Source organism: Polyodon spathula, chromosome 28, assembly GCF_017654505.1.
Source record: "Polyodon spathula isolate WHYD16114869_AA chromosome 28, ASM1765450v1, whole genome shotgun sequence".
NCBI classification, from domain to species: domain Eukaryota; kingdom Metazoa; phylum Chordata; class Actinopteri; order Acipenseriformes; family Polyodontidae; genus Polyodon; species Polyodon spathula.
The window spans coordinates 5,115,278-5,133,884 of NC_054561.1; the positions used below are offsets into that span (position 1 = coordinate 5,115,278).

At 40.1% G+C, this 18,607-nt stretch overlaps 1 protein-coding gene across 5 annotated transcripts in view; it reads left to right on the plus strand.

Annotated features, from left to right (window-relative positions):
- gpatch8 (G patch domain containing 8) overlaps positions 1–18,607 on the plus strand; it is an 87,176-nt gene that overhangs the window by 50,275 nt on the left and 18,294 nt on the right. For all 5 annotated transcript variants that reach the window (XM_041231319.1, XM_041231323.1, XM_041231320.1 and 2 more), the window contains one exon: positions 1,688–1,774. In XM_041231319.1, the coding sequence (XP_041087253.1) occupies positions 1,688–1,774 (87 nt within the window). The remainder of the gene's footprint in view (positions 1–1,687; positions 1,775–18,607) is intronic.

The following is an 18,607-nucleotide window of genomic DNA, read 5'->3' on the forward strand; positions in this document are numbered from 1 at the left end:
AATGTATCAGCAGTCTTTTTGGTACTCGAGTAATCTACACATTAATACATGCATTTCAGTATGGCAGATGCATGAGCGGAGTCAAGCGAGGAAGAGTCTTGAAGTAATATTTGTAAGAGAAGTCGATGTAATATAATATAGTACGATGCTGTTTTGGTGGGTGAAGATAGTTTTCTAATTTAGAAACCTGAAAACAGACTATACAGGTCACTCTTACAATGTTATTGAATAAAGCACAGTAGGCTATGCTCCAGTCAAAAAGATTATTATAAGTATTAGTCCAATATTAAACTTACTAGCGTTGTGTGTTATCAAAACTTGTTTTAATTGCAAAAAGTGCACAGAATGCTTTAAAAAAAAAAAAAAAAAATTAAAGTTATAGTAAATCAGAAGAATTACATTTAAAGTTTTAATTAGTCTGAAAGTAACAACTAATACCTGATTATCGGTGCCACTCTGCTGTCCCTTATGAAAATTAAGTCCAGTTGTATACTTGTCAAGTATATAGTTTTTGGTTTTATTCTAGTTCTGATTTAAGGTTTTCTTGTGCAGTTTCTTTTATTTAAAAAAATAAATAAATAAAAATCCATAAATAGCAGTACTATATTTTTTGATAAGTATAGTTGTAGTTTAAACGAAATAAATAAGAGAAACAGTTAGCAGACATAGGGTTGGGGAGATAGTTAGCTTCTATTGCAGTGCTGGCATAATGTGTGCTTATTATTTTAACTAATTTGTGTTACAGCTTATGTTGAAATGTGTTCATGTGACAACAGCAATGCACATATCACAATTAAACTGCCTCTGTGAATAGTGAGTACTTGCTATTTAGATAGAGACCATCAACAAAGTAAGACAACCAAACCAATACTGGAGAGATAAGATTACAGAATATCATCTAGTATATAGTGGGGGTGCCTAGATTAATTGAAATCATGAAACCAATAATCATATTCATGCACGATTTATTTAAATATTTGTTCAGCACACCTCTAAAAATGACCTTGTAGAAGAAAACAGCAGGAATTTCTATTTCAGTAATACTAATTCAGTAAATCCTTCTGATAGTACCACCACAACAGGGGTCTGCTGTACTTGATAAAGAGAGATGATATCCCTGTTTTCACCAAGATTGAGAAAATGGTTCACTAAAATCAGAGTGGGAATGATTTCTATTAAATATTTGATTTTTTAAATATCTGTTTCTATAGTGGCAGTTGTTAACTTGTAAATTTAGCATTGCATCAAGAATAAGGGCTTTTAAATGTGTCGATTAACTGAGTCTGTTGTATTCGTACAGAGAGCATTTGGAATTCAAAACCCATTGTATACAATTTAGAAGTATAAGTGCGTCCAAGGCCATTTTATATTCAGTGGCCAGCAGTGAAAAGAAAGCATTTGACAAAGGCAATTTCTAGAAAGGAACCCACGCTGTACAGTTTGCATTCTCTTGGTGTCCTGTTTCTTATTCCCTTTTAACCAAACTTTTGCAGAAGATAAAGAATAGTTGGCATCTAATCTTGACAGCTTGACAGTAGTGCTGTCCCGATTAATGAAGGCTTAGGTGCCCACGGCACTAAATCTCCCTGTGTAATAACCCGAACGCTTCAGAAGGTCTGGGCAGTACAGTTGTGCAGTGAATGCTCTCGGTGAGCAATGCCCTGAGTGTGTGTTCTCACTGTTCTAGTTGGACTATGCAGAGGATGTGACGGAGAAGAGGCGAGCTCTGGAGGTGGAGAAGGAGGATACAGAGGAGCTGAGACAGAAATACAAGGTAGGATTTCCTTTGAACTTTTCAGGTACCGCCTGTATCTCTATGTACAAATTGGAACCACTGGCCCATGTTTCACTTACATTTTTTCTCAGTATATTTATTGGGACAAATACAAAATGGTAACAAGCATATACATTAAATCAATACAGCAGAAAAGCACAGCAAAGGGAATTAATAATAACAGTCCAGCTTAGTCCAAACGTCCTTGACACTTATAGCTCCTACCAGTACAGTTGATCAGAATGATCACATTAACAAATTGTCAGATTTTGGTTCATGGAAAACTACAAAGAGGTATGTAGTTCAACATGTTAACATAACATTATTTAGCAGGTTTGATTAGACCATGAAGCAAAATTTGTTAATTTATATAGGGTGATGCAAAACTTTTGACCATAGCTGTATATGTAACAAGCTCAGGTATGTATTATTAAACTCATAGTAAAACCAGGAACGGATCAAACTGCTAAGCACTGGGAGACTTATTTCCATCCCTAGAATGCTGTAGTTATTCCATGAATGAGGATCAGTGTCATTGGATGAATCCAGCAGTAGTTCACAGTATCAACTAGTTTCACAGACCCTGAATGTCTCTAATCAGTGTACTTACCTGTTATTAAAATTCAATAGTCTATATACCCGTATGTCTTTTTAAATGGGTATGTTAAAACATGTCCCATAGTTTAATCAAGATATATATTTTTTATAATGTTGTGCCTTTTGGGGATAGAAATTTCAGTTTTGGCTGGTTGTGCTAATGATTTTGTACAAGCTTGCCCTTAGTCTAAGGGCATCCTTAATTTTTCCTCTCCAGTTATATATTTATATATATATTTTTTTTAATGGGAGCACTGCCCAAAGGTTTTCTAAATAAAGAACAAATCAAAATTTAGCTCAGTCAATGTTAAGGCTCCTGTGCCACATGAGTGCTAGGTAGGAGATGCCTGGAGGAAGATTATTTAAGGAAAACATCCTTTGATAATTAAACAGTCGTTTGATGCAAGTTATTTATTGTTTTAATTAGAGTACAAAGGCACTTGTTCACCCAGAAGTCTACCATCTCCAACTGAAATGGTGATTAATTACAGTACATTTCTTTTTTTGTAAACTGCACAGTATACACTATAGTGCAAGTGCCCCGGGTGCCTCCTTATTTGACATGCAATATTAAAATGTATCGGTGCATCTAACCTGCATCACCACTGTTTTTGTTCTGTACGCAGTCCCAGGGCCCGAAATAACCGTTGGCAATGGCTGCAGTGCCCAAGCTGCTTGCCGCAATGCCTCCCAAATTTAAAAAAGCTTACAGCAAAAGTTGCCTGTGTCAGTCAGTACCAGCACATCTCATCTACAACCCATTCACAAACTTGCTCAGCATCAGGTGGCCCGTTCTGTCATAGTTCAGTTTAATTCTGTCTAATCTCATCCTGCGAGAGAATGACTCATTATCGTAAGGTATCATTGTTGCCATTCTTGTTTACTGTGCACCTCCCAGCACTAAGCCCAGAGAAAGACATACTGTCTCATTGGTCAATGAAGGGCAAACAGGGAGGGACGCTGTTAGACTGAGCTCAGTATGACCGCGCTTTGAGGAATTTTAAATCACATGTGTTCACTGGCAGTGTCAGTGTGTGATTTCTGTCTGAGCACCATGCCAACTCGACAACTTTTAAAAAGGAATTAGAGCTGTCTAAAGCGGCAGTGAAGTGTTCTAGGATTTACCTAATGTTCAGGTAAACAATTCGTCCTCTATAATAATATAAATGTGAACTTAAATTTGTCTAGTACTGCAGAAAGGACGAGATTAGACAGAATTGAATTGTGACAAAACTGACTTAAAATTGCAATACTTTTAAAATGCAAAGGTGCAAACCACATTCTAACTCCTTTCCTGTCTTCAGTGTATGTAAAATGCAAATGTGTATATCCATTTCGATGACCATTTTGTAATTGTTATTCCCCCTCAAAACACCAATGCTAAAAGTTAACACACAATAAGTAGATTTAGTTTTGCTCAGATTGTTACATAAATGAAATAAAAAAATTAAAAATCCAAGCAAGTAGCTATGACATGATTCAAGCAGCAGCTTCTCTGCGTTATGAAACGAGTAGGAGAGATAACATAATAGAGAATGAAACAGAATCTTGAAGTGCATCGATTTCTATTTTTGTTTATTTTTGTGTAATCCATTGTCACTACTTAGTTCTGCTTTTTAACTGGTAAAGTGTGTGCTTTCATGAAAGGGGTTAGAATGTGTATGTTTAAAAACAGCAGACCTTTTTTTTTTTTCTTTCCCCCCCTGAATCGAGTGTCCAGCAGTGCACCACAACAAAACTTCAATCCTTTGCAACTATAAATTTCAAGAACTGTGGTACTTTGTAAAGTCTCTCAAATGTAAATATCCAGCTGTTCATCATTGCCTGACGAAGTTTCTATTTTGAGGTGGTTGGTTTTTTTTGTTTTTTTTTCCTTCCAAAGCCACTTGTTTGTACAGGTTTTGTAACAATGGTTAGCAAACTACAGTTGCGCGACACTGTAGACTTCACTTATTTGACCACTATCGTTAAACCATGGGTACATCTCAGCCAGGTTGCATGAAAATCTTAATGTTAAATGTTTTTAATTAATTTTTTAATTTAAACTTTTCTTTCACTGACATTGCTTATTTGTACTGTAGTATCACTAAGGCTGTATCTAAGCCTCTAGTCTAATCTATGTATTAGTAGGGGGTGTGTAACTGAGTTTAGTAAAAATTCCCTGAATATTTATTTTTTGCCAAATTACCCTTTGTATTTTTTTAGAGAGTTTGTTGTTTTTAAATTGATTTTTTATATCATTTTATTTTTACAATGGAAAAGTGACCTATGTTTTTGTAACAATTAGTGTGTGAATCACTCAGAAATCATTGAATTGTGTTTGTTTGAATTACAATTTTATCAGCCTAATATGCTCTCTGTATTTCCTTTTTTGTTGTTGATTTATGAATGAGTATGAAATCGCCTTGGTGCCCTTGGGTTGGATTTATGTGTTACCTTTTTACCCCCTAGAACTGCCTTGGAGCCCCTGAATCTTCACGCCCCACAAAGGCAATATTGCCTTGCCCTTCATGCCCTGCAGTCCCCCTGCTTTGCTCAATAATGACTTCATGTTGCCGGTGCTCTAGTTAATCCTGAAATACTGGAGCATGCCTGTTGTAACTTACTGTCTTTGCTGCGTTATTCAAATGAAAAAAAGACTTGATAATCAGAAAGACGGATATAGATATCTGTATATAAAAAAGGCATGTTTTTTTTTTTTTTTTTTGTGACTGACATATTGTAATGTTGTACAACGGAACTGGTCAAGAATCATGATGCATAAGAGAAGTTGCAAATATATAAAGCACATGGTACGGGTGCTACCAGCAGCTGCTATAACACCTTGATGTCAGTGGATTTTACAATTTTGAAGGCTTTACAACTGGTTTTGACAAGTTTAAATACGTAAATCACATATCCCATAAACTGGGCTCTGCAACAGTTTGGTTGTTGAATCCAGTTTGATTAAATGTTTGAAGTATAAAGATTGGCTCAGTGGTGAGGTTGGGTTGGCTAGGTAATAGTCAAACGAGACAGTGCTGACCTTTATTTGATCCGTTGCAGTTGTGTCCTGTCGGCACTAATCTGCTAGGTAGACTGGGATGTAATTAAAATGACAGCTGTTCCACAAACCCATCACTAACTCCTAACAGACCTTGTACTCTGAACTAACAGGTCCAAGGCTGTTAGTTCACAGTCCAATGTGTGATTTTTTTTTTTTTTTTTGTTGTTGGAAATGTCACAGAGGGAATACCTTTTGAACTGCAGGAATTGAGGTGAACAACAGCAGGAACCTTGTAAAGACATTGCCACCTGAAGTGTGGGATGAGTCCTGCTGAGTTGCCACTGTCTAGGGAGGGACTATCCTCCTGCAGTTCACAGTTCATTAACTTTTGGACAAAAATGTGGTTGTATGTAACCCACTCAACCCAATACGTTGAGAGTAGACTTCTAAATAAATAAATAAATAAATGTTTATATAAGATATATAATATATATATATATAATTTAATAATATATATTAATATATATATATATATATATATATATATATATATATATATAACATTTTGTATGCAGTTTAAGGCATTGGGTTCAGAAGGCATTGGGTGCAGCAGAATATGTGTGTAAATTATTAATTTTAGAGAAGTAGGATAAAGAATGTCATCTTCCATTAAGCAGCCTGGCTTCGGTATGAGGATAGGTTTTGTATCTTATTGATTTCTGCTATGTGCTGTTCTTAGTGAGCTTAAGTTTAGGTAAGCTTGCTTGACGAGGCGTGGAATGCCGTGAACTAATCCCTAATATAAATACAAAAGTGTATGCTGCTGCTTTGTGTTTACAGTGTTCCTATATGCACCAATGGCCCTTCCTGGCTTATACTGAAGACTGTTGAGCTCCATGGAAGAAAAAGGGGTTAAAATATTTATGAAACCAAACACATCAGCTGCATTAATTAAAGGCTGGATGCATAGCAACTGGAGAGCCTTTGGGAATCCAGGCTGGCAATAGGAGAGATGGAATCAATACCAGCTTTGTGAGTGAAAACCCAGGCTTCAGAAAGCTCAGAATTAATAGCAAGATTCAGAGGAACCTGACTCTGTGCTGTTGTCAGGGATCGTTACTTCAGTTGTAGTGCTGCTCTTGGAAATGGATCAGGAAGTGTTGTCAAGGTTGACAAAGAGTTTGCTCAGTAAGAAAACATTTCTGACATAACACACTTTTAGTTAGTTCCTTTTTGTATACAAGAATATTTCCCAAAGCAGGCATATCATCAGTAATATACTGAAATAGTACAGGTGGCAAAAACATCCCTTTTCCATTCCTGTCTATTAGTGTTGTCTACGCTGCTCATTAACTCCTTAAAGACTGGGATTGTGTTAACACGATCATACTGAAGTGGGCTTCTAGGACCGCGATCGTGTAAACGCGATAAAAATTTAGATATTTATAGCTGATTTTTATAGGAAGAGAGTCAAATACAGCCAAAAGAATGCCTGAAATGCTAGGTTCTGAAAGGGTTATGACCGTGAAAAATAAATGTTGAGATCAATTTTGACCAAACCATTTGGACGATTGAGATCCTTAGATATTTTTGTTTTTATTGTACAAAAAAGTCCGTCATACTTTTCTCTTAGTGGTGCTGGGCATTTTAAAAAGCTGGTTAAGTCATAGAAGACATTGGATGTAGCTTTTTGGTGTTTACACTTAATTTAGCAAATCTGTGTTTCATTCCCCACCATTATACTATACAAATTTCAACACAAGAATAGTTTACAGTTTAGTCAAAGTCTTTCATGGAAATAAACATCCATGCAGGAAAACGTATAAAAACAGAATGGGTACTACAGTGGTTTGACACATTATACTTTGGGGTACAGGTGTAGTAATTTGCAACTTGCATAGAAAGGGAGAGAAGAAACTTGACCTGTCCTCTTCACACTATTTGGGTGCAGGGTGAGTCATGAGTTGCTGATCTTGGCTGGGGACCTACAGGAAGGGCTACACTGGCCTGTGTACTCCATTGTGAGGATAGTTTGCTTCATTACGCCCTTGTGCTAATGCACATTCCATTGCAAATACATATATAAACAAGATCTGTTCTTGCAAGCATCATATAGAAGAAGAAAAATGTACAGGAAACAATGACTGGAATCCTGCAGAGTACACGGTTTGGACCCGTAGGATCCCTGCATTGACAGCTCCTGATTGACAAGGTGTTGCAGCGACACTCCGAGGCTGGTCTGAAGTAGATTTTGGTGTCAGTGATCATAAAGTTACTGAGGCTTTCTGTGTAGTGCCATGCTGTAATTGACAAGCGCTCCCCTGCTGTCTGTAATCTGCAGTACAAGCCTTTCGTGCAGGTAATCCCAAGAACCGTAATCCCCTGTGCCTCTCGTATCCCTGCAGAGATATGCAGGTGAACCATCAATCTCCTTACCTGCTGGGCTTCAGCATTAAGGGTAGTGTATCTGCATTTAATATCTGGTATCATTTAAAATCTGCATCTGGTAAAGGCACTCCAAGTGGAGTGCAGGATGCACCCTATAGTCTGAAGGTCATCGGTTCTAGTCCAGGCTATTCTATTGCAGACCGTAGACGGGAGCTCCCAGGGGGCAGCTCACAATTGGCCATGCACCGCCCAGGGGTGGGGGTGGGAGTTTGCTTAGGTTGGCCAGGGTGACCTCGGCTCACATTGCACCAGCGACCCCTGTAGTCTGGGCAGGTGCCTGCGGGCTTGCCTGTAAGCTGCCCAGAGCTGCAATGTCCTCTGACATTGAGGTAGCTGCACGGTGAGTGCAGTGTGAAATAAAGCGGTTGGCTGACGGCAGTGCGTGTGGTAGTGGTGAGCCTAGCCTAAGAATAATTGGATATGCCAGATTGGAAGAAAATAATAAAACTGGCAGTCTACTAAAGAAAAAAAAAATAATAAGAATTTGAAAATATTTAACATTTTTAATACAAACCCCTTCATGTGAACAGCTCACTAATCAGACCAGAGGTGAAGGCTGTATCTTCAGCACTGTCTGTATACAAGTGTTCCATAGGTAAAAGCATAGCAAAGTCTAATAAATAATAATGAAACTTGGTATAGGTAAGCACTGTAAAGCCTAGGTAATGTAAATCCTATTTTAAAACATGGAAAACCTTGGTAAACTATGTTAAATGCATGGAATACAAATGGGAAAAGCACCATGCAAATGTACCATGGTAAACTTATAAGAGCTGCATCTCTTGAAACTTTGAATGGACATTTGTTACTAATGCATTCTAAATATATACAAAAGATTGCGTAGGTGTTGGTAATTATGAATGATCAAGACTTTTTAAAATGTGCTGTCTTTTTTCAGTAATTAGTAACACATTCAGACCAACTAGCAATTATCTAAAAACACGGCATAAATGCTTCCAGTGCTGCACCCTTGTACATATAAATGCTTAACTTTCTGTGGCAGTTGCTGTACATTTACAGTTTCCTTACTCACTTCAACAGTGTAATTGCTTAAGTAATATTGTATGTACTTTTTCTTGACACATTCATGGCCCTCAACATTATTTTTTATGTGAAATTATACAGTGGAATATGGAAGGAATATGTATATTCTGGCAACACCCAGCACACCTTGTAGCACTAGGTAGATGGAGCTGTATTTGAAGTACCTGCGGTCCGCAGTGACCCCAAAGCAGTCAGCAGTGATCTGGAGCTCGGAGTAGCATTGGGGAGGTTGTCTTCAGATACAGTGCACCTCACAACGATGTCAGAAAGGTCTCTACTCTGAAGGGTGTTAGCCACTCGCTGCAAGATGCATTGTATCTGAAAAGACAATCTCCCCAATGCTACTCCCTGAGCTCCAGATCACTGCTGACTGCTTAGGGGTCACCGTGGACCACAGGTACTGAGCAGATGCTGTTAGAGGTCTCTGAAAGGAAAGTACCTCCGGACTCCCCACAAGAAACGAGATAGACAGCACGTTTCTTAATCCAGCGCGATTTGTCTTTCCTTGCCATAGTCTGGGGGGGAGAGCATTTTAATCAAGTTCTGGAGAGCTAGCAGAGTAGACTGACTGTGCTTCATTTTGTGGAATTTATGCCTGCTATTTTTATTTATTTCTTCGTTATTAAACATTTGGAAGGAAAAGACAGAAGGCGGGTGGGGGGTGTCCTTGGCTGCCTTCAAATCGGAAAGGATTTGTCCTGTCAGCATGCTGTGTAGTTGCTCTGCTTTTCTGTCTGTCGTTTAGACTGCAAGAGCCTCTATGTGTGTGTGTGTGCACAGCGCAGTGCCTGTTCCATATGGCATGCTATTATGTAGTTATCAGTTCCACACGACTTGCAAATGGGCACTTCAGGAATATCAAAGGAGTTTTTAGGGGACCTATACGGAAGAATGGGAAGCAGAAACTGGTAAGTCTTTAAGTAGCACCTTCTACTGCTTTGTGTTGTTGTCGTAGAGACTGCTTTCCTGGCAGTCTGAAACCGGTTCCAGTACACCATATTATTTTGTGTTTTAACTGTTCTTGTCCTGTGGGTACCTATACTGTAACTTATGCATCTGCCCATTTGCTGGAAACCACCAGGAATTCAGATGGACATGCCAGGTAAACAGGGATGAAAAGAGAATTGATTTACTTTCATGCAAAACAATAGCTGCCCTAGGTATTTCAATAACTTGGTTTTCTGGAATTTAAAGTATTACAAAAAATACAAGTATTAGCTCAATTGACTTCCCTGAAAACTGGACACCCAGTTGCAATAGAAGTGAGATTAAAAGGCTGTACTGTTTCGGGTGGTGGGTTATGGAGGTTTATTCATTTTCATGCAGTAGAAAAAATGCCGAATGTTTATATGTAAGTCTTCAAAATACTTTTTTTTTTTTTTTTTTTTTTTTTTTTTTTTTACTAAATAACTAATTCAAGAAAATAGTTCTTTAAAATCACAGACACTGTCATAAAAAAGCTACATTGTTTCTTTCTCGGTTATAAAAGTTAACAGTTTGGTGTCACTGCAAGAGAAAAGTGGGTTCTTTCAAATTCCAATATGTCGATACAGTGTTAGGCTACTAGTGCTGGTTCTGAGGTAGAGACCATAAAAAGTATTTATTTGTAGAAAGGGATTCCTAGGAAAAGCCTGCTGAGATGTAAAATGAGCATTTTAATGACATGCCTGTCTAGAGGATGAAAAGCCAGGGCACACAGAGTGGAGAACTGGGAGCAATGCAAGAGGGACTTGTACAGATTGGAGAAGACTATAGTGTGACTTCAACTTATATTTGACACACATATATAGGAATTAGCCTACCAGTATTTTGCATTTGGCTCCATTGCAAGTATTATGTGAATCGGATTGACTAGTGCACATGGTATGTGCAGGTTATTCAACCACAACACTCATAAAAAACAATATACACAGCAGTAAGACACATGTTTGAACTAACAATGCCTTAATACCTCATTTCACTTCTGAGATTAACCCTTTGCAGTTGGTCCATTTATTCAGCGCCTGTCAGGCACGTCAAGTCTAATTTATTTTTACACTTGCGGTTTTAAAAGTAATTTCATTCATAGTAAAACATGTTTAAAAGGCACTGCATATCAACAGGACACTCAGTACTGCATCTCCAGCCCCATGCCTTGTTTGCTGTATTTATCACATATCATGCATACTGATAAATCATCTCCTGATCACTCGATTTATCACCAAACTCCTCAATAATGCTATCCAAGTCATTATTTTATTACTGTAACAATGTCTGCGATTCTCTTTGAGTGCTGGATACGGAAGCAGCAATCTTGTTCGTTTATGTCCATGTTATATCTGTAGTGAAGGGGCTATGCGTATTGCTCAGATTCGCCTCCTTTTTTTTCTGGCATCTCTCGACCTCTCTCAGCCATTGAAAGCTTTTCTTGGCTTTTTCCGGAGAAAAAACGACTAAGGACCTGTGATTGATGCCTTTTTGATGGACCAGAAAGGAAAAATTCCTGGTCCGACATAGGACTGCAAATGGTTAAGGTTTTAACATGTTTTCAGCTGCTAAATGCTGTCAAAAAATGAAAACGGATCCATTCAGTAATGTGTTGCTGCCAACATAAATCAGGCATATTGTGTTTGGAACATTTGAAGTTAATTATTGTGTTATGTATGCATTATGCATATGGTGTATGGGAGCAGCTGGTGTATTATGTATATGGTATATCTGAAAAGCTGGTATAATAGGAAGCAGTAAAACAAAATCAAAATATTAAACTGAAGCACATGATGTGGATTTTAGATTAAACTCCAGTCTGTGTTGTTTCACCTCCCAGGTACAGTGCTCACCCGTTATAACGTGCCTCGTTATAGTGCGGAATCGGGTATAACACAGTAGGGTCGTGGCTCCCATTTGCTCCATAATGCCATTGCAATTATATGTGATATTGCTCCTTATATCGAGTTGCTCCTTCCCTGGGACCCACCAACATAAATTGGCTGACTTTGTGCTCTCCCCACAGGCTGCTCCAGCTGGAGCTTATTTAATTTCTTGTTTTTCTTTTTGCACTATACTTGATGTTTTATATTTCTGTTTTACAGATACAACGCGTAGGCCTGTCTGCAACATGGTGCTCAACACATGTGCAGGAAGAGCAGCAGCTGCTGCTGGGTTCAGCAGCACTGCGCAGGACTGAGATACTCTCAGTGGTTGTTGTTGCTTGCAACTTCAACCCCAGTGTCTTGATGCCGTTTTGGCGATAGCTTTTTAGCATCACCATTGCAAAGACTGTTAGTCCATTCTAACAAGCAGGCTTCCCTCAGTCTAGTGTTGGTACTGGTTTGGTTTTGCCAGTGGCTTTTACAGGTGGGCATCCCTATACGTTGCTACCTGCGGTGACTGGGAACCAGTACGAAAGTATCTGACCTGCTTTTGTTCCCGATCCTGTACCATTACCGAACCGGGACCGCAGTTATTGCACCAGTACCAATACCATCTCGGTGCTAAAGTCATCAAACTGGTATCGACCTTGTGCTGACCAAGTGCTAAAGTCAGGAACCGGTACCGAGCCGACCTGGTTTCTGACCCCGTACCTGTACTGACCTGGTGCAAAATGGCAGGGTCTTCACATCAATGTTTTATTGCTGCAGGCAGTTTACCTGGCCTTTCAGATTTTTGCAGGAGGTTCGTGGGAGACGTGCTTGTACGTACAGACAACACAACAGTGGTGCCTTACATCAACCACCAGGGCGGCCTCAGGATGCCCAGTCTTCATTGTGTGGCCCGCGAGCATTTGCTGTGGGCACACAAGAACCAGATCTCACAGTGGGCAGTGCATCTGTTAGACTCCTTCCCACCGCTCTCCCTGCTCCTGCGGTGTCTGGAGAAAATCAGGCAGGACCGGGCCAAGGTGCTTCTCGTAACCCCATATCGTCCCAGGAGACTATGGTTTTTAACCCTGATGCAGCTCTTGAGGGGTCAGCCATGGAGACAGCTGATGTGTCGTATAGTGACCTGCTCAGTCAGGCACGGGGGACCTACAGCTCTGCGTCTGGCCTCTGAACGGCTGCATTTAAGCCATCTGGGTCTGTCCAATAGGGTTATTGACACACTACAATTGGTGGGGTGTCTTTCTTTCAGATGTGGCGTCTGCCGTGGTGACTTTTCCCATAGCAATAATATTGCAGTTTCTCTACAATAAAGGTCTATCTGACAGCTATTTCAGCTTGCCATTTTAAGATTGGCTCGGACTCCCCAGGAGCTCACTTCCTGGCTGAGCAATTTTTGAAAGAGGCTTGGTTACTTCGGCCGCCGCTGAAGGACATTGTTCCTTGTTGGAGGCTAAACGTGGTGCTTTATGCTGTAGATCCTCAAAACCCTGGTTTTGGAACTAGTGTTAAAGGCAGCTTCTCAGTCGATCCTTACAACACAGGCAAAGAGGTGAACATTTCCTGCAATTTTTTCATCTTAGCTTCTTGTTTCTGAATGGTAATACACAGGGCAGCCTTTGGCTTAGCCTTAACCTTGTACATTGCAGTCGTCTGCAATCTTTCCCTTGCGACGGCTTTGGTACACTCATCCATTCGGTAATGGTTACATTTCGTACTTGAAAAGAAACGTTAGTTATTATCATAACCTGGTTCCCTGAAAAAGAAATGTAACCATTAACCTTCAAGGTAGCTGCATCCATGATTGCAGCAGGCTTGAAGAAAAATGATACAGTGATCTGTGAGCGCAGTCCTTTTTATCCCTCTGGAGCCGGGTCATGACTGTCACAGGCTGAAAGAGCAGCTTTGGTATACAGTATTCAGGATGCAGGTCTTTAGGAGGTAAGTAACCATTCGGTAATGGGTACATTTCTATTTCAGGGAACCAGGGTTATAATAATAACTTGATGTTCTATAATATCAATCATCTATCTGGAAAAAAAAACACTGTTTAGATGGTAAACCAGGGTGTTTAATGCTCAAGTGGTAACAGTTTGTTAAGAATTATATCTGTACAAAAGTGTGCTGAATGGAAAAAATAGCACTGCTGAATGTAATTCTCGTTGCTTTGTATTTACAACAGCTGTAAATGTCATCAGGCTCGGCACTGTTGCCAAGTTTTGCCTGGATAGGACTGTACTTGGACTATGTTTTTGGGTCTGAGTGGATTAACGTGTGTTTTGAATTCACATTATGTTTGTGTATATGTTTTTGTTTTTTGCTGCAAATTTTTTGTTAATGTTTTTTTTTTTTTTTTGTTATTACTGCTTTGGCTATATAACTTAATGAAAACCAAATACGGCCCGGCAGAACTGATCTGGAAAAAAATAACTGTCCCCCTGTGGGTGTCTATCAGTCTTTTAAAGGACATTTTTGTTTTTGTGTTGTTTTTTTTCCCCAGCAACATCTGGGTTTGTTGGTGAGTGCATGTCTGTTATTGGCCATGCTGCTTACCGTAATCTACTTCTGATTTCCTGTGTTGTAACAAGTCCTTTTCATTTGCTAGAAAAGTTTAGTCCATTGACAATATCAGCTGTCAGTTTGCGAGGCTGAACTGCACTGATGTTTCCATATTGTCCATGTCACCTTCTTCTGAAAATGTCTAGTGTAGTGTGCCTCTGGGCCATATTCTGAAGTACAGAGATGGCAGCTTGTGATTCTAGCTTTATATTGCTACCGTAATAACTTTATACACCTCAAACAACAACAAAAAAAACTGACAGTTTTGCAGACTAAGCCATTTTGTTCCTTAGAACCATATAATTCATGCCTGATATGTCACGCTGTAAAATGACCACTTTGAGGTATACATGTTTTTTGGTGAATGCAATTTACATTCAGGTATTTAGGAATAGAACCAAGGATCAGACTTTGACACCCCCCCTCCCCTCGGAGAAGAGTGAAGGTAGACATAATGCGGCAATGTCAGACTCCCGACACTGCTGCTGTCATAATAAAGCTTGATAATTGATGGTGTTTGTACACTCAGTTTTGTATGTAGACCTAGATGTCGGAATTAAAAGAAAATTCCCTGCTTAACTGTCCCCTGGGGTGAGAGCCAAGGATTTTAAACTTGATTTTAAAATCAAGTGATTGAACTTGTCTCTTCCTTCCCTTGGAGAGGAGCTCATTCCTGGAGCCCATTTTCATTGAGGTGGCTGCCGCTTCATACCGAGGTGGGTTTGAGTGGTGGGAGTGCTCGGGGGATTTAATCAGATATAGCCATTCGCTCGATATCCACATCAAAGGGCCATGCGAGTAACTGTGTAGGGAGGATGCATGAAGGTCACGCACACCTCCTTTTTTTTTCCTATTTAGTGTTCACTAAATAGGAAAAACCGTTTTCTCCTGGATTTGGAATGCCCAATTGTTATTTGTATCCCAGGTCACCGCTGCAACCACCTGGCGACTCGGGAAATGGAGGCTGGAACACACGTCCCCGAAACGTGCTCCTGCCAATCCATCATTTTTGACACTGCGGATCCACAGCGAGGCCACCAGACCTATAGTGCTGGAGGACAACACAGATCTGAATGGCTCCACAGGGGTCGCTTGTGCGCGGTGAACTGTGGATTTCATTGTCGACCTAAGCCCTCCCTACCCAGGTGGCACTCGGTCAATTCAGCGCCACTAGTCACGGGTCACGGTCAGCAGTGACATAGCCTGTATTCGAACCTGCGATCTCCAGGCTATATGGCACATCCTGCACTCCACACGGTGTGCCTTTCCTGGGTGCGCCACTTGGGAGCTCCACACTCTCTACCATAGCATCTTTATGCCGTTTTGGTGAAAGTTTTTGCATCACCATTACAAGGGCTTTTAGTTTGGTCTAAAGAGCAGGCTTCCCTCAGTCTTGTGAGAGTACTGACTGGTTTTAGTGCTAAACTCGATGCTGTATCGACGCAGTGCTAAAGTCACCATCCCGGTTCTGACCCAGTACCGTACCGACCCGGTGCTACAGTCAACGAACCGCTTCTGAGTAGGTGGGCGAACAGGAGCTGGCGTTCCTGTTTGAGGACATGGAGTCAAACGGTACATCCCCTGAGGTTAAGCTCTCCCTGTCAGCAGAGCTTCTACCACTGCTCAAGAGGGCCACTGCAGTTATTAACACCTTACAAAATGCCAGAGCGGCATCTACGCGTTCCAAGTATGGGTACAAGTGGGGAGTCTTTCTGACATGGTGCTTGCCTCAGGTGTTCGACCTATTTATGTAGAAGCCAGAACAAAGGTTATGCTCCGTACCAATCCTACTTTTTAGCCGAAGACTATGTCGGCATTTCACGTCAAGCAGTCTGCGGAATTGGAGGCTGTCCAGCCACCTCCTTTCCAGTCTAAGAGGGAGCGGCTGCTCCAAATGTTCTGCCCAGTGCGTGCTCTAGCGTATTATGTTGACGGGATGAAAATTTGGAGGCAGTCTAAACAATTTTTTGTCTACTAAAAATTCAAAAAAGGTCAAACCTTTTTGAATTCCTGTGGTCAAACCCTGTCTAAGCAGAGGCTGTCCAAATGGATAGCAGACACAGTCAGGGCTGCTTATGAGTGAGCCAACTTGAGATATATGTGTGTGTACACACACACACACACACTGGAGTGCAGTACTTGTTTCACTGGAGGGCTCAATGCCTTGCTTGTAGTTTCATATCAAGGACTGGATTAAGAATAGATTTTAAGTCAAAAGCTTGTTATCTTTTGGAATAGTCTATTTTCTTTAGTTGTAGCCTGATTTTTTTTAAGAAAGCCTTTATTGTCATGGATTTACATCAGAAAACATTGGGGACAATAACAGGAGCTAAATTCTTCTTTCTAAATATGACACATCTGAGGATTGCAAGCCAAAACACATGAAAGCAATGGAGAACAAAGAGAACAGGATCAGCATGCACCAGAGTTGCTTCTCAAGTCATGCACCTCATTGATATTCTGCAGTGATCATTACATTGCTGAGCAGGGATTTAGGGTACACTGTAGTAGAGTCGTAGTGTCTTCTTTAAAAGGGTCTTATATTTAATTTGGGGGGGGGGGGGGGGGGGGGGGGGGGGGGGGGTGCTTTTTATCATTGCTTTAAAGGGTCTAGTCACGATGGTATGAAAATCCTTGCAGAATTTCAAGACCTTGAACAGGACCTCTGTAAACAAACCCTTTTTTACTGCTTATAAAGGCCTATTAAACACCTGACACAACGCTGTCAGTAGGGTGTAGGGCTGACTTGGGCAGCCAGGATTTCACTGCAGGGTGTTTTAAATAGTTTTTGGTATGTGATCATTCCTCTGTAATAGTGTGAAGACAGCCCGAAACATGCTGATTTCTCCAGGGAGCCCCAGCAAAACCAGGCAGGTTACATTTTGTAATTTTTAATTCATGAGGAAAAAGTTACACAGCAGGCAACATTTACACAACACTTAATCCCCACAGACTGTGCTTCATTTATTACAGTACCCTTAGAAGTTGTCTTCCTTAGGATTTATATATATATAGAGAGAGAGAGAGAGATTTTTTTTTTTCTGCTTGAGGTTCATGATCGCAATGGAGTTTTCTGGTCTGTAAAGGATTGTTCCTATGTAACCAAAAACAATCTTGCTGCAGCATTCCTCTGCTTATGATGTCTTTGTAATGTTAATATTTTAAATACAAAATAAATAAATAATTACAGTAGCACAATATCTCTTTGAAAACATGGCAATACAACTAAACAATCCTTTGTTGCAAAGTGTTACTGTTTCAAACACATGCTAATGCCAGAAAGGCAAAAGCACCCATTAGCCTCTTCATCATATCTCCCTGATTATCAGGTTCACCATGTTATGCATTTCCCTTTGGGTATTCATTGTTTCACTTAATCTGAAAATAGCACAAAATGCAGTTCCACCCTATTTGCAGGAAAACTACGACTTAGTCATTTGCTTTCTCTTAACTTAAAAACAAAGTAATCCTGAGAGGAGTTACAGCACAGGCAACTGTTATACCAGTCTGCCCTGGAGCCAGTATGAATCACCCCTCTTTGGTAGTAGGCTTTTTTTTTTAAACTATTTTGTTTGTTCAGTTTCTGATTCTCATCCTAAAGATAGGTTAATACGAAGGTTAATAAACAGAGTTGGCCTTTTCTCTTTGCAGCCCATAGTTCACATAGCAACAGACTATCTGATGTTTTAACCCAATTATTTACAGTATGAGGTGTTGGTACAAATATTAACCCTTAGCAGTGCATTTATACAGTCCTTGTCGGGTCAAATTTATTTTCACACACTTATTTTACGCGCACTGTTTAAAATTATTATTTTTTTCCCCCAAGAGTTAAACCGGTTTGGAAGGCACTGCATAGCAAAAGGACACTCAGTACTGCATCTCCAGCCAATCCCCACCCCTTGTTTGCTGTATTTTTCACATACCTCTTCATAGTCGCGCAGTAATGCAATCCAAGTCATTATTTTATTACTATAACATCTCAGAAAGCTGTGCAGATGTCTGTGATGTTCTTTGAGCGCCGGATACAGAAGCAGCTATCTTCTTTGTTTGTGTCCGTGTTATCTCTGTGGTGCAGGGGCTATGTGTATTGCTCAGATCCACCCCCTTTTTTTTCAGCTTCTCTCCGTCATTGAAAAGTTTTCTCAGCTTTTTCCAGAGAAAAAACAACTAGAGACCTATGCTTGACGTCTTTTTGATGATGTCAGACAGGAAAGGGAAAATTGTAATGTCGGACCTGGTCCGACATAGGACCGCAAAGGGTTGAATATTGTGATACAAGCCATGCAGTTCCATATACGAAGTATAAGAAAGCTGAATATGTATGTCAAAGCTTTCAAA